At 35.9% G+C, this 24,010-nt stretch overlaps 3 protein-coding genes and 3 long non-coding RNA genes across 13 annotated transcripts in view; 4 read left to right on the top strand and 2 right to left on the bottom strand.

Moving 5' to 3' along the window:
- Positions 1-327: 327 nt before the first annotated feature.
- On the top strand, positions 328-2,189 carry LOC107964006. Its single transcript, XM_026440628.1, has 2 exons — positions 328-1,082; positions 1,369-2,189. Exons 1-2 carry the CDS (start codon positions 1,047-1,049, stop codon positions 1,735-1,737), a joined length of 405 nt encoding a protein of 134 aa, XP_026296413.1. The 5' UTR covers positions 328-1,046; the 3' UTR covers positions 1,738-2,189.
- A 21-nt stretch (positions 2,190-2,210) lies between these two features.
- On the bottom strand, positions 2,211-3,998 carry LOC725364 (flightin). Its single transcript, XM_016912430.2, has 3 exons — positions 3,858-3,998; positions 2,807-3,050; positions 2,211-2,648 (listed from the first exon to the last, which is right to left on the bottom strand). Exons 2-3 carry the CDS (start codon positions 3,016-3,018, stop codon positions 2,405-2,407), a joined length of 456 nt encoding a protein of 151 aa, XP_016767919.1. The 5' UTR covers positions 3,019-3,050; positions 3,858-3,998; the 3' UTR covers positions 2,211-2,404.
- Positions 3,999-4,023: 25 nt separating this feature from the next.
- On the top strand, positions 4,024-4,837 carry LOC113218764. Its single transcript, XR_003304643.1, has 3 exons — positions 4,024-4,165; positions 4,243-4,423; positions 4,500-4,837. It is a non-coding gene; the product is annotated as an uncharacterized LOC113218764 (long non-coding RNA).
- Positions 4,838-5,873: 1,036 nt separating this feature from the next.
- LOC113218773 lies at positions 5,874-7,183 on the top strand. The gene is made up of 2 exons (XR_003304682.1): positions 5,874-6,296; positions 6,921-7,183. It is a non-coding gene; the product is annotated as an uncharacterized LOC113218773 (long non-coding RNA).
- Positions 7,184-7,443: 260 nt separating this feature from the next.
- On the top strand, positions 7,444-10,173 carry LOC100576287. The gene is made up of 2 exons (XR_410928.3): positions 7,444-7,593; positions 7,952-10,173. It is a non-coding gene; the product is annotated as an uncharacterized LOC100576287 (long non-coding RNA).
- Positions 10,174-11,257: 1,084 nt separating this feature from the next.
- The window catches only part of LOC408857 (hemicentin-1), a 103,548-nt gene continuing 90,795 nt past the window's right edge, over positions 11,258-24,010 (bottom strand). For 5 of the 8 annotated variants that reach the window (XM_392388.7, XM_026440714.1, XM_006567619.3 and 2 more), the window contains 7 exons: positions 20,777-20,907; positions 15,354-15,513; positions 14,859-15,209; positions 13,303-13,572; positions 12,684-12,926; positions 11,659-11,771; positions 11,258-11,580 (listed from right to left, as the gene is read on the bottom strand). In XM_392388.7, coding sequence (XP_392388.5) covers positions 11,500-11,580; positions 11,659-11,771; positions 12,684-12,926; positions 13,303-13,572; positions 14,859-15,209; positions 15,354-15,513; positions 20,777-20,907 — 1,349 coding nt within the window. In that variant the 3' untranslated portion in view covers positions 11,258-11,499. Of the gene's footprint in view, positions 11,581-11,658; positions 11,772-12,683; positions 12,927-13,298; positions 13,573-14,858; positions 15,210-15,353; positions 15,514-20,776; positions 20,908-24,010 lie in introns of those variants that run through there. The other 3 variants (XR_001702959.2, XM_006567621.3, XM_006567624.3) reach the window with 3 other exon arrangements.

Below are 24,010 nucleotides of genomic sequence, written 5' to 3'. Positions count from 1 at the left end.
ACAATGTATAATAGATTCTTTATACGTATATTATTATATATATGTATGTGTATATACGCGCAATAACCTTATATGATATATTTATTTTACATACTTTTATTTTAAACGATATTTTATTGAAAGAAGATAAGAAAGAAGATATAAATTTGAAGAAATTATTTGTTATTTAACTTTAAAAGGTTGTTGAAATTCATAAATTCTATGTAAAATAAAGATATATATATATATATATATACTATATCTATATATACTATATCTATATATGTAAAATCTAAGTAAAGAATTAATTTTATTTACATACCGTTATCGTTTTATCGTTTTAGGGTTGTTAGAGTTCAAATTACATTAAAATAAGAAAGACATTGTCCTAATGTTATATGTATGCATTCTTCTTATTTGTAAATAAATTTTGTTCTTTATTCGTGCCATGTATTGTACAGTTTGCATGTTGTATAATTATTCATTTTTTTTCCCAAAATATTTCTCCTTTCATAATTTAATTTTTCTCTTCTCCCTTTTATTTTTTAATTTTTCTTCCATTTTCTAATATAATTATTCAATCCACCAACACAATTGACAACACCTCGAAAGTACGTATATACAATATATATAATCATCATACGTAATCATACGTACGTTTCTACTTTAAATTTCATATTTAAATTCCGTATATTTATATTTATTGGCAATGATTCTCAAAAAAAAGTTTTATATTGTATTAATAATAATAAATAACAATGATAAATGATGCAAGGAGGCTATTTTCTTTCACAAAAAATTGTTTGACATAAAATAGAAAATAAGGTTAGATTTTTGGATAGAATCTCGAACGAAATCCACATGATTTTTCTTCAGACGATAAGATTGAAATTTCTAATATCATCGTTCAAATTTTAGGTTCTCACAATCCATCGGGATATCGTAATGACTTTTTAGATGATTTGGATTATATATACGATCGAGCAATCGAGGACGACTTCGAGGATGATTTCGTTACCAGCCAGCGACGTTACAAGGAACGAGCCTCCGCTGCATTCGCAGAAGACATGGCCGAATTGAGGCGCAAACGAAGGGACATACAGGTTATGTTTGCACCCAGAATACGCATACAGTTGATTCGTATATAGTTGATTTGGAAAATATATTTACCATTGAAAACAAGTGTACAAGGTCCTCAGGTTAACAACTTGGGGCTAGAAAATTTCAGAAATCTTGACAATATATATATATTATAATATATATATAGGTTATAAATATATATATATATATATATGTATATAACCTATAAATATTTTAACATAGATATATATACATGGATCCTTGTTCTGCTAAGAAAACTAAAACTTTCGACTCGTCGTTTTTTTGCAGGATCGTATATTCGATGTGATCGATTTGAATGCAGAAATCGAGAAAGCGAGAAATACTCTTGAACAGGCGGATATCATTTTCCAGCGGCACGCAACGAAATTTGATAATACAGAGAACTATGATGACATGAGATTAAAAAAATTCCCCAATTTGGAGGCTTTATCAGAGAAACCAGCGCCGAAAACCATAAAATTTGTGAAAATGCCTAATGTGAATATAGAACCGTGTGTGCCTATAAAACCAAGACAAGAGAAGATTAATAATAATTTGTCAATAGAACCAAGTGAGATCGCGGATCCTTTAAATACCGTTACATTGTTGCCATTGAAAAGAAAATTTTCGAATAAAAAGAAAAGCGTCTCGTTTTAAAAAGAAATTATCCAGTAAATATTTTAAGATATTGTTGTATGATAAAAAGAATATAAAAATGTACCCACCGCATCATTTAATATCGTTATTTCAATAAAACATAATACAGAAAATATTTCTTCCTGGTGTTTACAATTTTTACTATCTGGTTCAACTATCCAACTAATCTACAGTGATATATTTAATTTATTATTTTCCCTCCTGTCTCGTCTCGGTTTATACTAATACACGATATGCTGTGCTTGAAACTGCTATGCGAACATAGATGAAAGGAGATATTAATATTGAACGGAGAAGTGTTACTTAACGATATAGTCTATTTACTTAAACAATACAGTCTTTGAGTACAAGAATTTAAAACAAAAATTTGAACTTTCTATGAAATTGAACATGAATATATATATTTAAAGAACAGAAATAAGAAATATGTATTGTATTTCTATTTAAAAAAAGCTCAGTTTTTGAAAAATATCTCACGAATAAAATTTAAATACATATTTGAATAAATAAATTCTTCGATCGATCGATACAAATTTTTTATCGTTAAACGTAAACGGTATCGACGAAAATTACTATGTAACTTTATATATATCTCATATTTAATAAACCCGCCAATGTATCGCGTAATAAATTGTATAATAGTTTTTTATCATTAAAAAATAAATCTTTACAAAATTTTCTGATACTTCAAACTATAATACGCTCGAGTATGGTAACTGTAATATCTGGGTTCGTGTCTCATGTTAATTATATATTTCAGATCCGCGGATCGTTTCACACTCTTATCGACGTTCTTCTCGTCGTAAGTCCTCATTGCCCGTTCAGCCCATTCCTGCGCTCTAGGAGGTTCTCGGAATAAACCTTTCTGCCTTTGGTTCAGATAATTAATCACGTCATCGTAATAATTTTTTCTGAAGAGAGAAGAAAGGAAAATCGAAAGTTTTCGATATATTAATGCAGATACAGATTTTATATATATTTTTTTCTTCGACTAAATTTCTATTCGTAGGTAATAATTTTCAGTCGGTAAGAAATAATATATGAAAGTATTCGAGATCTAATGTCTTACCTGTATTCATAAAGATACGCGTAATTAAGGAAGAGGGGACGAATCCAGTGATGATTGTAATGCGGCGGTTCAATTTTCTCTAATTTGATCTTTGGCTTCTCTCCGGGTGCAGCAGCTTCAGCTGCCGCAGCTCCCTCTGCAGGCGCTTCTTCGGGCTGCTCCTCTGGAGTTTCTTCGATATCCCATGGCGCTGGTTCTTCATCTGCCCACATATTTTTTCAAGTCTTCCGAAATTAAGCAGGACCTAAAATGTATGTAAAAAAATATATTCTTCTTTCTCCTTTACGCTTTTTAATACTTTTCGTTCAGAAATTATAATACAAGATACAATTGTAAATAAATATACTTTCTTTATTAGAAATATCTTGTAAATCAATTCAAAATACTCGAGTATACATTTTTATCTACATTTATCGTCAATAATGTTTGAATAGAATGTTATATTCTTTTTTCTCTTTCGATCTTTTCTTTAAGTATTACAACCAATACTCTCAATTTGATATATTTAGCTAATGAGATATATTTAACAAATGAAAGCAGGTCACGTTAAAGTACAACAAACTGTTTGATTGTGACATTGATTCATTATATCTGAATGTCGAGTATCTAATTCAAGAAATTATATATTAATGATTTCTATATATTTCAAATACTAGATGACATGAAAAATTTCTTATTTTAATAAATTTTAATAAATTAAAATTTTGACTTTGATTTAATTTAACGATTATTATTATTAAATAATCAATTCTAGTTTTTTTTTTTTTAATATGAAAGCTAGAAATTTTAATACCAATATTTAATATCCCGATAATGTCACTTTCTAATAAAATCATATCGTATCTCACATCTTTTATCTTTCTAATTAAAAATAAAATATTAAAATATTATCTTCCCACTTTTAAACAATTTTGCACGATAAATTATATTCGCACTTTCACTTTATAATTTTAGCTTCGTTGTTAGTTGGAAGGCACAATATTTTAAAACATTTAAAAAAAAATGTCACTAACAATCGGTTGAAAAGCAGTTTGTTTTAAGAGGGTAATACCTGTGATACGATAGCCACTCCACTCCACTGAAGCAGTTCTTCAGACTGAAAAAAATACTCCCGCGGACTTTGCCTTGTTTCGCTTTTATTTTAGCTTATAAGATTTGCCTTACCTTCCCACCGGTCTACCCCTTAAGTAAAAGAAGAATGCCCCTCTCCGCAGGAACAACGGCAAAGGAACAACCCAGAGAGAGGGCAGAGGGAAGAGAGGTGGATTTTTGGCACTTAATCTGCTGTAATCATTATTACCACAACGCAACACAACGATCGAATTAATAACTATTGGCCAATTTTAATGCTTTTGTATCGTACGACCTTTGGTACCTTGGTGCATGCAAAATGATTTGCTTAAAACTTGAATAATTCGATGAATATATATTTTCAGAGGAATCAACTGTTACACACAAATTCATTCCATTACGACCAATGAGAACGTTAAAATACTAACGCAATTAGTACAGCTGATTTATGGATTAACGGATTAACAAATTTATTATGTATATATTTTAATATATTTATATTCAAATTATACATTTAAAATGAGTAGAAGTTTTCTATTTTTTAATGTAAGTATGTGTATAGTATATACGTATATACCTTGCAATTATGACAACTTGATATAACGAGTATTTATATTTATAGATTTGTCACTATAAAAAAGTTAAATAAGTATTGATCAATGGTAACATTATGACGAAATAAAAGCATTGACACCGTACCCCGGTTTACTTACTATAAATCACAAGTTGCGTTAAACACATATATCGATTTCATAAAATGATTAACTTAGGTTAAAGATGAGATTAAGTAATTTGATGTAAATAAAATTGTAGATATATTCGAAAAATATGGCACGAATTATTGTATCAATTAGGTGGTACGTTAAATCTCATGATAAGATTTTTGATATTACAGATAATTAAAACATTTTTAGTTTCTTGTTAACCTTGTTTTATGATCAAGTTATTTTTCAATATTATCAGTATGTTGATTTATTGAAAATATTTAAATATCCTTAATATTATATTGGATTGATTTGATAAAGTTTATTTTATTCAAAATTTTATGCAAAATTAGATAGAACGCTACAATTTTATTCTATATATTGAAATCACAAACGAAATAGAATAGAAAGGAATAGATTTAATCTTCAATGCATTTTCCCATGTTTTGCAATAAAAATAGATAAAAATATTAAAATCAATACTATCCTTAGAGTGATATATATGTGAAATTAATATATATATGAAATTAATAGACAACGAGAATAAATATAGGAAAAAGATAGAAATAAGATAAAAATATTGAAATTAGCGACATCTTCAGAGTGTTGCAAACGAAACACAAAAAAAGGTTAGAAAATAGTAAGATAGAGATAAGAGTAAGAAGTGATCATCAGCACCATCTTTGAAGTACTAAAAATACTTCTTCAAAACTAAAAGAAAATAAAATAAGAATTGAAAACTAATACGACCTTTTGAGTGTTTTTAGAAACATAAAACGATTTTTTAAAGTAACTTTAACTTTCAAACATATCTTTAACTTTCAAAACAACGTTAAAGGCGTTTTTTATTCTATTTCTACTTTTTTATTATTTGCTTTTCTTGTTTATATTTATTTTACAAAATTCATGCTTCGAAGAAATAGTATTTATATTTAATTAATTTTATTGTTCTTTTGTTTAACCTATTAATTAAAAATCTTAACAAAATCTATTTGATTCAATTTTTATATATCGTAAATATCTACATATTTATTTTTCATCTATTTTTATACAATATTTTATATTTATATACAATATACAAATATTTTTATATTCATATATATATATAAATTTTTATGTGTCGTATAAAATTAATAAATATGGCAAATTAGAAATTTATATATCATTATACTAAATTGTAATTAATAAATTGTATAATTGTATAATTTTAATAAATGAAAAATTATAAACAGTGATATGTATCGCTATATTATTGCGCGTGACTTTGCGCACCGAGTTACGCGCATTACGGTGGGGAGAAACACTAGTACACTTCAACCGCCATACTGTATACATGTGCCGGAGCTACGCATGTCGACATCATATATAATTTATATTCGTTTGATATAATTTAAAAATGTGCACAAATATCAAATTTGAAATACATCCTACGTTATATTCGCGAGTGTTAAAATATATATTATTTATTTGTTTTATTTGTGAATGTTTTAAGTACGTTTATTTGCGCAGTGAAATAGTAGCAGTTTCGCGCGTTTTTTTGCAATTGTTTGTAGTTACACGTTTATTTACGAATATTCAGTCCACACATTTCTACGTAAATTATTCGTATATAATTCGTTTATTATATATATAATCATTTTATTTGTAAATGTTGATACGTTTCATCATTGGACAATCAATCAAGTGGACGATATAATATTCTATAAAGTTCTTCAGTAAGTCGCATGTTTTTTATTTTTTGAGTATTATTTTTGATTATTTTGTGGGATTTATTTATTATTATGTGTATTTATTTATTAAATATATAATAAATATAATAACTAGATCTTGTATATGTCTATTAATTTCGTGATAGATTTTCGATATTTGTATGATTTTTTCGATTATGCTCGACATGTTTCGATTTGTTGAATTTGATATTCTTCCTCTCGCTTCCTTCTCACTCCTCGCAATTTGTAATTTGATAATCGAAATCGTGGCTCGAGGCATGATTGATTGTAATATCAATAATTTTCATGTTTAGTTATATCATTTTTTTTCGAGATATGTGATTTTTATTTGTATTTACTTTATTGTATAGTATTTATTTCAATAATTTTTTTTTTTTGTATATTAGCAGGGGTTGAATTGAAGTTTCTTACTTTTAATTAGAAATTTTTTAATAGCGATTTTTTTTCATTATTTATTTATTGATTAGACAGTAATTTATATTATATTTTTTAATATGAAATTTGTGTTCAATTATTTTAATTTAATCAATTAATTTAATATATTTTATTTATTTAAAATTTTTTCTTTGTATTATATTAATTTATTAATTAATTTCTTGTCTTTTTTAGAGGAAAGAAAAATTCAATATTGCCATGAAGCCATGAAAAATAATAAAATTTGATTTTTTGAAGTTTTGATTTGAAATACGGAACCATGTAATGTTAGCCAATCAGGAAGCTGCTAAGATTCAGTCTCAAAATGAATCACTGCGCATCATTATGCGCATGACGTCAGTCTTATCTTTTGCACAGAATAAATAGTTCGACTGATAGAATTTATTTTAAAATTTTAGAAAAAGGATTTTCAATATGGAAATCATAATTTTATTTTATATTTTATGAAAAAAGAGGTAAAATTTAAATTTCTATATCGAGGAAAAATGTAAGTATTTTTGTATTTTTCTTTTAGTAACTTACTAGTTATGTATTATGTATATAGTTTTCATACAATTTTATATAATTATTATATTAATTATTGAAAAGATTAAGATGAAAATAAAAAAAAAATTTCAAATATGTCTAATATACATAATGTGAACAGAATATTAATTTTAATAATGAATATTCACAATTTTATTTTTTTTTTTTAAATAGCAATATTTTTTTAATTAAATAAATGCTCGATAAGGGAATATGAATATATTTTGTTTCTTTTTTTTATTTTCTTTTCATTCAATTAATGTAATTTCATTTCCAGATTATTGTGACGTGCAATATGATCGATAGAATCAGTGTTTGTTTCGTAAGTAATATTGTCTGTTTTTTAGGGCACATAGCTCTAAGTAAATTTAATTAAAATAATCATTCGCGAATCACTGTTTGTTTTCGCTGATTACTCAATATAAACGGATGTGTTAGTAATTTCTTGTTTTTATTTTTTTATTTTTAATAACTGTTTTCGGCACGGAATAGACTCAGTGTTTATTTTTTCAAGAAAATAACGAGATCATCCATCACGCGAAGAGATAATTGTCTTTTTTTTCTATGTAATTTTTTATTCTTTTTAAAGATTTTAAGCTTTCAATTTTTATTACTATTACAATTTAGAATTTTAATCTTTATTATTATTTTTTTAAGTTATAATTTACATTTTGTTATAGATATTTCCAAATCTTCACTCATGATTCATGATTTCTTCATGATGTATGAACTACAATGGGAATGCAGATTCTTCGCATCTAATGGTGAGTTATATACATTTTGGTTCTTTTGGATCACTCAATCATGTCGAAGGATGAAAGGTCCAAATCGACACGAGTGATTGGTTGTATATATAGAATTTTGCACGAGCACACTTTGTTTTATTTATTGGATCAGGATAGGTTTTCTTGCACATTATATTTTTTTAGAAAAATGATATTGAATATGATATAATTTAATAAATATAAATATATTTTCTATTTTTTTGTACAAAAATTAAATTCTATATGCAAGAAAACATTTCGCGACAGATAGATTTCTGAATCAGCAATGAGTTTTGAACTTATTTTTAATTGATTTTACATTTATAAAATATAAATGCTTTGATGATGAATTCATTATTTTATTTAGAGTCTTTTTTTTATTTCTTATTATTTATAATCATAAATAAATTTATATTAACATTAATTTTCATATAGTAATTAAATTTCAATTATTATCTTTCTTTATTTATCATTATCTAATTCATTAAATTCGTAAAGTAGATTATTAAAATTGGAGATAAAATAAAATAAAATTTTATGTAAATAAAATCAACGAGTATTAATCCGTTAGATACAAAATATTTATACTATAATCTGTCTTCTTAATTTAGGATTTTCAGGATTTAATCCTTTCCATGCTCATTGCTAGGATCTTACTCACGTGCTCAGATGCTACGTGAGTGAGAAAGAGAGAGATGATGGGTATGATAATCTTAGTTCTTAAGCTGATGAAAACTTCAGCGACTGACGACGGGTTAATGTATTATGCACGACGTACTTTCCACATTGTGTCTATGTATGTGTGTAGTTAGGCTGTGGAATCGTTTCCATTATTATTTCCTTAACTATTATTAATTCAATTATAATTTACAATCAAAACGTTACAATTAAACATTGCGGATATAAGAAGGAATTTATCGATTTTTAACCTCAAATTACACCAATGCCACAATTTGCATTTAATGCTATTATTGTTCTAGAAAACTTACTCGTATTCGTTTGATCATTACAATGAAAATTTAGGTGCACGCGAATTTCATCATGTTTCACGCAATGGTCGCTAATTAATCGTCAGTCGATTTCAGGTAAATGGTACAGTTAGAGTGTAAATATAGTGTGCCAAGCTTGGGTATCGGAGGCGTTCCGAAACGCTTTCTTTATTGTTGGTTTCTGCGCCCGAGTGTTATACGTGAGAGTAGAGTGAATGTGTTGGTGTCCATGTTGCCACTTTTTTTAAATACAGGGTCTAGGTAGAATAGATAGCATACTTCTGGCGTGCCTGTTTGTAGTTGTAAGTAGATAGGGCCGAATTGTCACAGCTTTGTAAGCGAGTAGACGCGTTTTCGCGTAGCAATCTGTTTCAGAAAATCAAAATTTGAAAAATGAAAGGTGAAACCGAGACTAATGTCACTCGATCTCTGGTTTTGTTTATCGATTTTTCGAATTCCGCGATCGCAGTCTCGAAACAGGTTTCGAAACGAACGTTGTGCTAGGAAATCTCGAGCCTAGATTTAAATTTCAGCGGGCATCGCGCCTGAAGAAGGAAGACCGAAGAACTGCAACGAATGGTTTCTCATTTTTTTGGATCTTCTTTGAAAAATCATTATTATCAGTTACTAAAACATTTGTGCTCGTTTTAGTAATTTTTATGATGTCTGGCTGGATTTGGAAGTAAGTAAATTCTATAGAATTTTACTAATTCTTTATAGTTTAATTTGTTTCAGAAATTACTGTGGAATCAAAATCACCAATGAAGACTTATATTTCATGTATCTTTTTTTTTTATTGTAGTCAGATTTTTAATTAAATAGGATCTGAAAACAAATTTTTAAATTTTTATATGAATAGATTATCATTTTAGATTGTATTTGATGTATATGCGTATTACTTAAATTATAGAATGGTAGATGGCATTATATGAAATTATAATGATTGAGATCGATATACAAATTTCCGAAAGATGTCACGTGTGTTCTATTTCTCATTGAGTGAAATGGTTGGTTATTTTTCAATCGATATTTTAGAATATGAAGCAAAGACTAGAAGTGACATCTTGCGACAGAACTTGGTGTCATTCTAGTGTTCTGAAATATCGATGGCAATAAAAATCAGTTTCTTACGCCCTCTAGTATATTATATTCCACATTCAAAAAATCCTATTTTTACTTTTTAGTTATTCCTTTAATTACTTCTTTTACGATGTGAAAAAAACTTTTATTACAAAAGTAATTTCATTTAATAAAATTTAATAGAATAATTAAATTTTAAATTCAATCTAAAGTTTAAAATAATGGAAAAATAATAATGTAATTTTTATAATAAATTATTAGAATTTATTTTATATTTTATTATTACATCATCATATTTATTTTGATAAAAACATATATGTAGTATAGGTTTTTATTATTTTTTATCAATAAAAAAATGAAAACAAAAAAAGGTTAAATTAATGTATCGTACATATAACAAAGGTAGAAAAGATGGATTCATTCTTTCGATTTGTCAAATTATTTCTTTATTTCAAAGATCATTTCATCGTTTAATAATAAACTTCTCATTACTTTTAAGGAAAATAATTTGTATAAATATACATTTTTTTTAATGAAATTACATTTATTTTTCATGAAATTGTATGCACGATCGAAGAGAGATTTTTGCGAGTGGGTCAAGTCCGATACATTTAGTGGTGATAAAAGGCATCAAGATTGCAGTCTAAAACAAAAGAAACATATATAAAAGAAGATTCTCATTAAGTATCTGAGATTCTCGCGTCTTGAAACAAAGATTATCTGGAAATGAGGCCACGATAAATCGCGTCCTTTCCTTGACCCGGATTTCAACAGCAACCGAGCAGAGTTTATGCGATCACCTTTTGGTCTGTTTCGAAGATATATGTACGTTTCCCAAGCTTTGTTCCTGACTACTATACGAGATAGCGCTATTTCCTTTTTACCAAGTGCATTTAACGTCCATAGATGCATTAAATCTCTCCAGTAGAAATAGTCCAGATCCTCTCGATTTCCCTCAATTTGAAAAAAATCTTACCTTCAATGATACTTTACATTAAAATTATCCATATTTTTTCCGCTGAAAAAAAAGAAAAGAAAAAGAAGGAGAAAAAAAGTAGAAAAATATATGATGGAAATTTCGATCGTTCGGAAATTGAATCCCAAGACCAGGTTATATCGAATAAAGGAAAAAAAATCTCATGATACAAACGCATAAACACGAATCGATGTGTTTTATTTATATACAATATTTACAAAGGCATATTGTTATCGACTTGCTAAATATCTTCGTACGCTTGAACGTGTACAATATTGCATAAGCATGGCTTTAGTCTTTTTGATTTTCACGTGTTGCGTTGGTGAAACACAACTCTCTGTATCTGGGGATGCGTATGTAAATCCTTCCTCGACTTCCTCTCCCTCAACACCGCTCTCCCCTCCCCCTTTCTCGATTTCTTAAATGCAGCTCTCCTGAATCACGGAACTTCGAATCACCGTTTCCGAATATCGATGCGGCCTCTGCAGGCTATAAAATGTCTGCAAACAAAATTATTCGCCCCCCTGTGAGGAAATCCGTTCTTCGAGTCGAAGACAAACGAAAGATGTAATTCTCACGTTTGGCGATGCTCGAGGATAATCCGAATCTTCTACGACATTATGAGCCATTTCCCGCCCTTCGAGTTGACGCGGCCTTCGTGGCAGGGAACCGTAATGTAAAAGCTTCCTATCTGGAAAAAATTTCGTTCTAGCGTATCGCCCTTCTCTCTCTCTCTCTCTCTCTCTCTCTCTCTCTCTCTCTCTCTCTCTCTCTCTCTCTCTCTCTCTCTCTCTCTCTCTCTCTCTCTCTCTCTCTCTCTCTCTGTGTGTGTGTGTGTGTGTGTGTGTGTGTGTGTGTGTGTGTGTTGAGTGTTTTTGAGTGTGTGCGTGCGCGCGTGCGTATGTGTGTGTGTTGAGTGTGTTTTTGAATGTGTTTTGAGTGTGTTTTGAACATATGTGTTTTGAGTGTGTGTGTGTGTGTGTGTGTGTGTGTGTGTGTGTGTGTGTGTGTGTGTGTGTGTGTGTGTGTGTGTGTGTGTGTGTGTGTGTGTTGAATGTGTTTTGAGTGTGTGTGTGTTGAGTGTTTTGAGTGTGTGTGTGTGTGTGTGTGTGTGTGTGTGTGGGGGGGGGGGGATCTTAAAGAAGAAGAATTTTTGAGATTCGAACGAGGATAAAAAAAAACAATTACCACGATTGTTCGCGTGGATTTATCGCGTATATCCGTACGTTCGATTTCCGAATCGATGCACTTACGTACATCAAACAAATCGATGTAAGGCACGCGTCTCTCGCGAGCAATTTCCTTGAAAGTAACCACGATCGCGGTTTAGAGACTCGATATATTTGCGATCCTCGTTTAAACCAAGCACTTTCATCAGATTGAGTAGAAATTTAAGCGAGATGAGGTACTGGGTTATTTTTCGACGATGCTGTTGAACGTAAAACAAGGAAGGGAAAAAAAAAATAAATAAACAAGAAGAGGAAGAAGAAAGGAAAAGAAAGCGATTCTGTTATCTTTCGTTCGAATTCACATGTAGATGTTGGCAACACCGCGCGGAATTTATCCTCGAATTTTGAAATCGCGAAACGATGCGATAACTCACCTGTGAGGTGATTGGTCAAGGCTGTGGTGGGTATTAGATCAGGATTCCCGTCTTCCTCCTCGCCCTTCCCGGCGAATGTCGCGATGCTCGGCTGTTGGGGAGGCGATTTCGCTTTCGCCGGGGTTGCCGCGTGTTTCCTCCAAAGCGCCATCAATACACCTGTCACGATCAAGCCTAATCCAGTCGCGGTTCCGCCCAGCCCGATCAGGATCGGTGACATGTCCACCGAGGATCCCGATTCCCCTATAAAACAAATCGAAAACTACTTACTAATAAATAAAACTTCGAAAAACAACTTTCCAAAACTATACTCGAATGAATTTTAATTCTCTTCAAACACAATCTTCCTTAATTTTTCTTTTCTTTGCTCTCTCTCTCTCTCTCTCTCTCTCTCTTCTCTGGAATTAGAAGAAAAAAAAAGTAACGAAATTCGAAATTTCTACTCGAAAGAAATTCGAGGAGAAAGAGAATTAAATAGGCACCTAATTCCGATACGCAGAATAGGTTAGAGAGAGAGAGGTGTTGTCTTTCTTTGAATCGGGAGCTTCGACGGGAGTCGCGTGTTTGCACGGCGCGCTCTCGCATTCGACATCTCTCTCGCATAGAGGTACTTACGCACCGGTGAACTTGGCCACTCCTTTTAACGCTTCCCCTTCCATGATAACCGGATCGCTGGATCCCTTCACGTTTACCGCATAGAGGGCGACAGTTGCCGGTTTCCGAAGCTCCAACTCCCAGTACGGGTTCGACGATTCTAACCGTTGCTTGTCCACGATCGCGACGAATTTTTGCGGCAGTCCACCGTCGTATCCCTCCACGCACGATATCCGGATCCAGGAGCCGGTCTGATTGTAGCCGGCCGTGCAATTCTGCAACGGGTACGGCCTGCCTGCGAGCGAAATATCATTTCAGATCGTACGAATTCAACGAAATGTGTGTATATACGTATATACTGGTTCGTATAATATAAGTAGTGAAGATTTATTCGATTCGAAAGACGCGTACGTGTCTGTTAAAATTGTTTTCCGTGTAAAATTTTGCTCGTGGAGAAGGGGGAAGAGAAAAACTGATACAGAGGCTTGTGCCAGAGTCCTGTCGCGATTCGCGCAACTTCATTTTATTTCGAAACGAAAATTGCAACGTGATGCTCCATCCATTCCGAGGCCAATGAAATTATGTTCCACGGTCGTTATTATCGACGATGGTATTGCGTTAACGAGATCACTTGTATGCAAATAGAGCTTCTGAAAAAGCTCGCGCGAGCATCGAATAAACGCGCAGTGGTGTGAAGTTTTTTTTTATTTTTATTTTTATTTTTTTTTTCTCCCCTCCCTGATGTAACGCGTATCAAAAATAATCCTTTGCAGCAGATAAATTAGCGTACCTGCGATAAAACGGATTTCTCTTTTCCAAATTCTTTCTTTTTTTCTTTCCCTCCTTCTTTATCCACCGTGCTCGATCGCAAATTATCCCGACAATTTTCTATTATTATATATCGCCGTATTCAAAACGTTTTGCCTTTTACACGCGTATCAAGTTTCGAAAAGAGAGAGAGAAAGAGTAAAATAGAAATTGCTCGATTTTCGTTTCTGGCATCATGGCGAACGAACAATTAACGATTTAATTATTCGGAGGCGGTGTAAAAAAATTGCTTTCTGATAATTACTCCCCTCCTGTATAAGAAATACATTGCTTCGTCCCCCGGTTGAAAATTATGCGTCCAATTATCGAAAGAAAAAAAAAAAAAAAAGAAACAATCCGAATCTGTTGAGAAATTATCGACCCTCGTCCACGAATAATTCTTACCCGAATTTTTTTCTTTCTCGATCCCGTACCAGTTTTTCCATTAACGGGCCGCGATACAAGGCCGTGAATTAATTTCACGGATTTCATTTTCGGAATAATTTCCCCCTCCACTCAATCAAGGTTTTCCCCTCCACAATCGGTTTCATCGGTTTCATCGGCGCAACGTTCGGTTTTCCATCGTCGTTCCGATATATATAACGGTATACGGTATGCGCGGGCAAGCAACACCGCAAACGAGCATATTCAATTAGGGAAATTGTCGGCGGTGCGCGCCTATATATATATATATATATACGTATGTATATACATATACGCGATAATAATAACGAGGCAAATTGTACGAAACGCGACAAATGGTAAACGACGAACCTGCTGCGATCACTTGGTAGAGGCAGGGCTGTTTGGAGGGGCCAACCGCGTTACTCGCCCAACAGGCCAGCGTCCCGTAATCCTGGTCGGACGAGGGGGTGTAATTGAGCCTGCTCGAGGTGCCTTCGTTGGAATATCTGGCGGGCGGAATGTCGCCGGCAAGGTCACCGCTGCTGTTGAACGTCCAATGGAAGGTGACCGTGGCCGGGTTCGCCTCCACCTCGCAAACAAGGCCGATCGTTTCGTGCTTCAACGCGCCGTGAACCTCCTCGGGTACGTTCAACGGCGGCGGCGTCGCGTTTTGATACCTCCATCCGGCCGAATTTAACACGTGCTTGCAAACAGGAGCGACTGTTTTTTTTTTGCACGCGAAACACACAGCGTCTTTAGATTCAAGACTTTTTTCAAGATCCGATATAAAAAATAAAAGATATTTTCTTCCTTCTTTCTTTTTTTCTTTCTTTCCCAGTACACAACATGATAATATATACTCACACATAACCTCGAGGTCCACTACGTTGGAAGTGGCGCGGCCCTCGACATTGACGGCCGTGCAGCTGTATCTTCCAGCGGATTCTCGAGTTATACTTTGAAGAACCAGAGAGTGGTCCGAGAGCACTATGCCTGCGGTCACGTTGTAATGGAGCTCTTCCTCCTGAATAAACAAAACGGGGGAAAAAAATATCCTAACCGTCAAAGAAATTGTCGGGAATTCGCCTCGATATTTCGCTTCCTTCCTTACGCGTGGCGAAATCTTTCGGCGAACGAGAGAAGTGGAAGGAGAAGTGGATGCGGGAGTGGGGGAAAGCGTGGAAGGAGGGGGGAGAGGCGCGCGGAACGGCGGACGCTTCATGCTTCCACGCCTCGTGTCACATACCTACATAGTTAACCTCACTCTTCCATCGTCGCTACGTTTACCGGGGGAAAAGTTGGCGAAGCTGGACGGCAAAGCTTGGAAAAGTTGGGACGTGTTTGCCGCATTCTCTGGTTTCTATCCGACCATAAAACCTCTCGTGCGCGAGGAAGATTCAAAATATATGTATTTCGCGTCGAGCAAAAACACGATCGAAACTCTCGCGTCGAAACTTTTGATCAACGGGAGAAACTCTTCGCGCGGCGAGAGAACGTCTATCCTTGTAGTATAATTTCCATGTGCGATCTTTTCTTCGTTTCGCGAGTGACATTTTTTCCTCGTGGATTTGAAAAGGAAGAGAGAATCTTTTGAAAGAAAGAGAGAGAAAGGGGGAGAACGAGTTTAACGCGAGACAAAATTTATCCTCGAGTCTGTCTTACGGTTTTTTCGACCGCGGTTAAAGATCACGTTTTCACCGATAAAATGTGGCTACTCGTTTACCGGATCCTTGCTCGCTTCGTTACGGGCGAAAAGGGAATTTACAATGCACGCTAAGTACTCGAGTGTTACTCTTCTCTGTATTCCTTTTCCTTTCGTCTCGCTTCGTTATTTCGCGTATATATATACACACACACACGTACGTTCACGCTTTTGCTATTACATTCATTTCTTGCCACTGGTTTACCGCTCTCCTCCGTATTTATTCATTCTCTTACGATCTTCTTCAAATCTCTCGCGTTTACACGCATACGCATCTTCAAGATATCATAATTTCTCTTTAATTTCGCAGCAAAGAAAAGACGTAAATGGATGTGAATTTCGGAAATTCGATTATTTCTGATATCCCGGAAATTATACGTGCATAGTGGATTAAATAGATTGGCGAATTTATCTATCGTTGAATTATTGGAAAGAGGAGAAAGAAATCAATATTTCTTTCGATTAACTTCTCAACCGTCGTCGAAAGTTGAATTACAGTTTCACCTTGTGAAAGAAAGCGATATCAAAGCGAAAACGAAGTGAAAATTCATCTCTGTTTTTATATTACTACTCGCTCGTGTAAGTGAGATTTGATTAGGGGAGGGGGGGAAGGACAAGGACAAATTACGACGCCAACCGTGCTCCATCGATATCCAGCATTCATAACGTGTTTGCCCCTTGTTCCGAAATATCGTAAGATCGATACGGTAAAGCTGTTGTGCAAGCAGAAGAAAACGTATTATACCGATATATCGCAAGGATATATAACGTAACAATTGCTCCCCTCGGTTGTGCGCGTTTGTTTTACCACGAGATTTTCATATAAACGTGACTGCATTAGACGTTAAATATATATATATATATACGCATTCACGTCAGAACAATAATACATATTTCGCGGTAAACAAGGAATATATTCGCTTGCCTGCGTTACAAACGGATGCCAGGAAAGGGGTAGACAAGAGCGATAACTTCTATTCTCGTGGAATATCTCGGCATGTGAGCCTTCCGGCCAACTTACCTCCACCGTATTCTTATACGTCGGATTATGCATAAAGCAAAGCTTTCCTCGTCCTTTGATTCCTTTCGTTCCGATACCTTTTGCTAATCTCAAAGAATCTCGCGTATCCTATCGCGGAAAAGGTCTCTACGAAAATGGAACGTATACGTACGTAGCATAATAGCAATAGAACGGGAATGGATAAGTCAAGAGAGATGGCGCGCGTGTATGTATCAGCGGATAAAACAGATTTTCAAGTACACCGCGCGCCACGGTATTTATTTCTCGATCGATATCGTTCGATCGATTTCGATGAAACGGGGAAATATGCAAATACGTTTAAGAAGATTAATAATATGGATCGTTCGATGTTTAAAATTTATATTTCGTGGATTAAAAAAAAAAATTTCGGAGGCAATTGCAAAAAAACGTTACGTTTTCAATTTTCAACCGAAACCTTTTCGATTATATTCGTTTCGTACGATCATTTCTGTTTCGAAAATCTAAAATTAATTCAAAAGCAGGTTCGAATATTCAATCGGGAAATTATACGTACTATCCCGGAGTTGGGTGAATTTAGCGGGGGATATGCATATGTATACCATACATTAACGCTATATGTATATGTATATTAACGTTGACTAACTTTATAAAGCAACAAATGCATACGTATACATATATATATATATATATGAATCACGGTCACGCTGTTTGCGTTCGACACTTTTGAACACGTTCTAAACGTAGTCGAAGCGTTAACCGTGATTTCAAAAAAACGTGGAAAATGAAAGAGGAGAGAGAGAGAGAGAAAAAAAAAGTGATGACAAGTTTTTATCATTACTCTCGCTTTATGATCAACCGATGAAAAGTTATCGCGCGAAACTGGCACGGTATCGCGCGGTTATATCGCGTCCGTAATGACGTTTAACATATACCGTAATATACCGAATACCAGGGGCCAACGTAGCGCAGGTAAATCGGTTTGTCGTGATGTTACGCGTCCGATGGATTTAGTTTCAACCACGCGTCACAATCCACGAACGAACGGAGGCGAGAGAGGGGGAAGGGGAAGTTATTCGTCGGTTATATTATACCCGACGTATATATCTCTTCGTTTCATTCGAATATATCCTTTAATGAAGAGAGAACAATTTTCTTTCCATTTCATTCCCGATAATAATATTTAATATTAAAGATTTCTTCTTTACCGCGAGAGAAACAGTAGAGCGATTACTATCCGACGCGAGCGAAACAATAACAATTCGGAGGATAGGATTCACGGCCTATGTATATATATATATACGCTATATATTACGGCCACGCGCCGTATTCATATGGAGACGATGCTTGGTGCTCGGAACACGCACGCCGTTAATTGGAACGAGTGTTTGGTAAACGTTTGGGATTTTCGACGCGATAAAGGCGGTAGTCGGGCCGTTGTCGTTTCGCATCGAATATTTCGGTGAAAAGTATTTGAAATTTTGATAACACTTTCGGAAAAGGGGGGACGGGGCGGGTACGTGTCGTTTCGTTCGTTCGGGAAATTTTCATGTGGCGCGCGGACGTTTTTACGTGAACATTTTTACGGATAGGTAAACCGTTTCTGCCCGGTGATTCGTGGGGCAATTTATCGGTTTGGTTTTCGGACTATGGGCGAGGTGGCGACCGAATGGATGGGAAGTGACAACGCCGCCTCGTAAATTTACAATAATTTCGACAGAGTGCACACGAATGCGCGCGCGGGGCGTGGGGGAGGGGAGGGATGTGGGGAGTAGAGTGGGGGACAGAGAAACGGTTTCGAGACGCTTTCAAATTATCCTTGCCTTCTCGCTACGATTCCTCCTCTTTCTTTCTCTCCCCTCTCCCCCCTCCGGGGCCAAAACTACTTTTTCCCCGCCACTTTTAAACTCTGTTACTTATTCACCGAATTTTTCCCTTACTTTCTTCTTCTTCTTCTTCTTCTTCTTCTTCTTCTTCGACCCAGCATTGAATCATATTCCAAAGGAAAAGACGCCCTATTATTAAAACTTTTTCCCCCCCCTCCCTCCTTTCTGCTATCCAACTTCTCCGACTTTCGATTATCCCAGTTCATTCGATCGTAATTCTTGCGATTAACGATCGAGAATATTAATGGAAGAACTGCGCGGCGTAACGTTTAAATTAAAGAATCGTCGATCACGATTATACATATAATATTTTATTTTATAAAAAAATTTTCAAAAAAGAAAAAAATCATCGAGCCAAGAAAACATATTACACAACGATCCGTATAAAAATTTTCTCCCGAGATTCTTCGCGATTCCGATAGAAAAAAAGAAATTCCAATCCCCTCTGTTAACGAGGGACAAGGAACTGTCGGCTCGCGACACCAAGAGTATCTCTTTATCTCTTTATTTTTTAAACGAGGAAGTATCTTATATACTTCGACGAGGATTGAACCGGATTGGATTGGAATCCTGCGCGTTTAACGTTTTTCCTTTTTGTTAGCGGCTCGTTGTCTCGATGTTCGACACCGGAATCATCGTTTCGGAACCGCGATGCTCGAAACTCTGTCCTCGTAGAAGGACGAGGAGAAGGAGGAGGGGAGGTTTTAGCGCGACGATGCTTCCAGGATTCGTCGACCTCTCGGGGAAAGCCTCGACGAAAGCCCAGGGCGCGGAAAATGATGGAAGGCATAATCCACGTTAAGAGGCTTAACTCGACGATCCTCGAGTGACCGGAGATAACGGCCGAGCTTTCGAGCAGGTGTGCGAGCCGCGAGTTTTTTCGCGATATTTTTCGCGAGCCAAGACGAGAAGAAACGGCCTCCCCCCACCTCTTTCCTCTGCCCGGCCTTGGCTTCTTGCGGTTTCGTTGTTGACGCCGCGTCACGCGGAATTTACGCCCTCTAGTTTACAGTGGCAACGTCTAATACGACGTTGCCATATATATTCGAAAGCTACGGTTCGTTTTTTCTTCTTCTCTCCTTCTCTCGCTTTCCGTTATTATTACCACGATCTCTCTCTCTCTCTCTCTCTCTCGACAAAGGATGACGCGCGAATATAGAAATTTTTTCGCGAAATTTTTCCTGCGTATTTTCGAATACGATAATTCAGCACGTCAAAATTTAACCCGAATTACTCGGAAAATATCTCGCGTTTCACATTTCGCCGCTCGATATCCGTTGAATTATTATTCTCCCTCGTATAACTCGTTTATACGTTTTTTTTTTTTTTTCCGTTATTTTTAATATAATTCGTATAAAAAAAAAAAAAAAAAAAAAGGGAACGATAAAAATTGACAGTTTTTCGCGAGCGAAAACTTCGATCTCCAAGTTGGGATACGAGATTATTTAACTCGCTTCGAAACACGGCTCGCCTTAAATTTCACTTCGTGCGCTTTGTCGACGCGAGAAAATTATCGCATCGCTCTTCCATCTTCTTTTTACACGGCCGTTTCGATTCATCGAAGAGAATTTTTCTCTTTTTCACCGTATTCGCGTTCTCTCTCTCTCTCTCTCTCTTTCTCTCTCGAGTAATTTTCGTAATTCTTATCTCCTTTCTGAGAGGAAAACGCGCGTAAAAGTGGGAGGAGGGGGGAAAGTACCTCGTGAAACCATGTCAATCTGTAAGCCCTAGGATTCGCCCTAACGTTGCACTCGAAGTAAACGTCGTCCCCTTCCTTGATGTTCTTTGGATTCAACGATGTGCCCATTTTCAGAGTGACGACAGGAACAACTAAAAAAAAGTAAAAAAATAACAGAACGTTAGTACGGAGTAGTAGAATTAGTCAGACTGGATGGATGGATCGAAATTTCGACCATCGTGAAATTTTTATCCATCAATTCTTCGTCCCACCTGTTATTTATTATTGTGAATCGAAAGCTCATCGCGAGATCACGAGATGTGTGTATATGTATATATATATATAATAATAATATTCGGGTATTAGCGAGGCTCGTTTAATGAAATTTGCATTTTCGTTGAAAACCCGTCCAAGTGAACATCGCGTCGAAGCGGAATCGAAACGCGAAACTACCGTGTAGTTAATAACGTTACATTCGAATTAATGAGGAAATACTTTATCCCTGCCCTCCCCCCTCGAAAATCGTTAATATCGAATCCTCTCCCCCCTCCCCGAGCGACACGTGATTTCGCGCATTGGCGATCGACGAATCGCGAAATTGCATAAAAGGAGAAACTCTCCGATATATTGTTTCTCTCGCTCACCAGTGTAGGAAATTACAGGGAATTAATCGGGGAGAAAGATATTAAACAATCGACGAGATTGTAAAAATGAAAGAAAAAGAAAAGCGATTTCGAAATTGGTTGATTAATTGTTAATTCGAATTTCATTCGTCAAGGGGATTTTATTTTCTCCCTTGAAAAATATAATATTTTCAACTTTCAATCTTCCTTCCATTCCGTTCCACAAGGGCTGGGCGTCCTATCTTTATAGCGTTTTATTCGATGGCGAAATATCGCGAATGGTGGAGGAGGAGGGGGAAGGAGGGGAGGGGGGAAGCGTGTAACGGTGAGGGAAGGAGAGGGGGAAGCCTCTCGACGCGTCGCGCGAATTGGCTTTCGCGATATAAACGCGCGCATGCATCAAGACACACAATATCGCGCTTTTCAGTGTCACGGGTTCAGTAGCACGTGCAGTCGCATATAATTCGTGTACGAGCGACGTGATGCGCGCAACCACGCGCGCTAATCTCGCCTATATACGAAATCTCTTGTGTTCCGTGTCTTCACATTTCTACGAGGGAATCCCTCGTACGCCTATTATTTAACGAACGCATCCATTTATCTTACGGTTACGTTTAACGAGCTGTCGCGCCTTCCCTATACGGCGCGAAACGCGTTAACATCGTCAACACCGCTTTGTTCCACGATTCCTTTGCTTAGCCGCCACTTGAGATATCCCGCTTATCTTCGGCCCATTCATCGCCGTTGCAATTTCGTTGCGTGTTGCGCGTTGAAATATCGTTGCGGTAAGGCAGCGAAGGGATTGTAAGATTATGAAATTACGATCGATCGGACGGAATCAATTTTAAAAGAAAGTTTAGAATACGCGTTCGATTATATTAAACACGTATTTAATTTTAAACGTGTGTGTTTTCGCCAACGTTTCCAGTGCGAACAAGCAAACAACTCCTCGTTTAAACGGAGTTCGTTTAAACGGAGGACGGCAAAAAATGAATTCTACGAGGATCCCCCTTAATAACACGCGCAATTAGAGAACAAACGAGGCGAATCGTGTTCTTCCTCCCAACGATTCAGGAATGTTTGCGACTTGATGTCGGCCCAAACTGTTTTCGAATTTTTATATTTTTATCGCTATTACGAAAAGGAAAGGACGATAATATATGCTCGATATTGAACGAAAGCTGCGCGTAACGTTTCTCGACCATGTGTTCGATAGTTTCGATGCCAGAAAGAGCACGCCACGAATCTTCGATACCGACGTACGATTTTATCGATCGGGTATCGAGGGGATTCGCTGCAGTGGCGCGATGCTTTATTGCAAATGACCGTCTTGGCACACGAAATGCAGTCATCGCTCGTCTTAACGCCCCCCGCGGAGCTCGATTCGTCGAGGCTGGCGCCAAGCGAAAGGTGTATCGATAAGAGACGATTTTTCCCACCGAATTCGAATTCGATCGAGCAAATAAATAAACAAAATAAATAAATGGATGGAGTAAAAAAAAAGTTATTTCGAAGAAATGCAATTATATAGATTGTATACGGATCGATAACAGAGACGAATGGAACGAGACGAAATTGCCGCGTGTACGTGCACGGATCCAAAGTTTCGATTACGATGATGGGTATATACGGCAACTTGCAATATTCGCGGCTGACACAGTTTCGTTCCCTTAACTTTCCCGAACATAAACAACGGGCCAAGTGTCATCGAGAGAGAGAGAGAGAAAGACTCATCATTCCACAAGCGAATGGAAGAGAGAGAAGTTTCGAGAATCGGTTTGACGCGATACGAATCTTCTATGGATAAAGTTTCGCGGTTATTATAATTGTTCTTGTTGTTGACACGTACCAAAAGTTCAGATTTTCTCCCTTTTCCTTCTCCTTTAGTTTCGCGCTCTCGTTGTAATTGCTCTTCTTCTTGCTGAACGTGAAACGCAACAAGAATTTCCGATTTTCTATCCTTTCCTCTTTTTCCTTTTTCATTTTTTTTCTTTCTTTCTCCCCTTTGTCGCGAAAAATACGTCGTCGGCCGCGAGAAACACACCACGCTTCCCACTCTGGTATCGTCATAACCGTGATGAAGACGGAAAGAAAAGAAAAGAAGAGAAGAGGAGAGAGAGAGAGAGAGAGAGGGATGCAGCAGGCACGGACGGACAGGCTTGGAACAATCGGTCTGCACGAGGGGCCACTTCGCGATATGAATTCTGCAACGTGTGCCGATGAATCTGTTCGATATAGCCGGCCAGAATCCTCCTCTCCCCATCCACCAGCCGAGTGAATCCGATTGATATCTTGGTCTTGGTGCCGCTTTGTGAGATTTTAGGGGATCTCGGCTCGATGGAACACGCGTTATCCGATCGGGAATGGTGGATACGTGCCTGCCTACCCTACGAACTGGACCGCGCTACGTGTCCCGCAGATCCTACACCGACTTGGACTCCCCGATCCGTTTGGAAGCCGATCAAAAAATCAACGGCGGAAAAATTGAAACTGTTCCATCGATAAGGAAGAATCATTTTTGATATTGCGATTTTTTTTCTTTTTTTTAAATCAAGCACGGGATCCTTTGGCTTAATAAGGAGATAATCTCGAGGAAGCGGAAATCGGTCAAAGGAAAAATTGAAAGTGCTCC

The sequence above is a fragment of the Apis mellifera genome, linkage group LG5 (assembly GCF_003254395.2).
Source record: "Apis mellifera strain DH4 linkage group LG5, Amel_HAv3.1, whole genome shotgun sequence".
Lineage (NCBI taxonomy): Eukaryota > Metazoa > Arthropoda > Insecta > Hymenoptera > Apidae > Apis > Apis mellifera.
The sequence above is the reverse complement of the archived record's forward strand: the minus strand, read 5'-3'. Positions and strand labels throughout refer to the sequence as shown.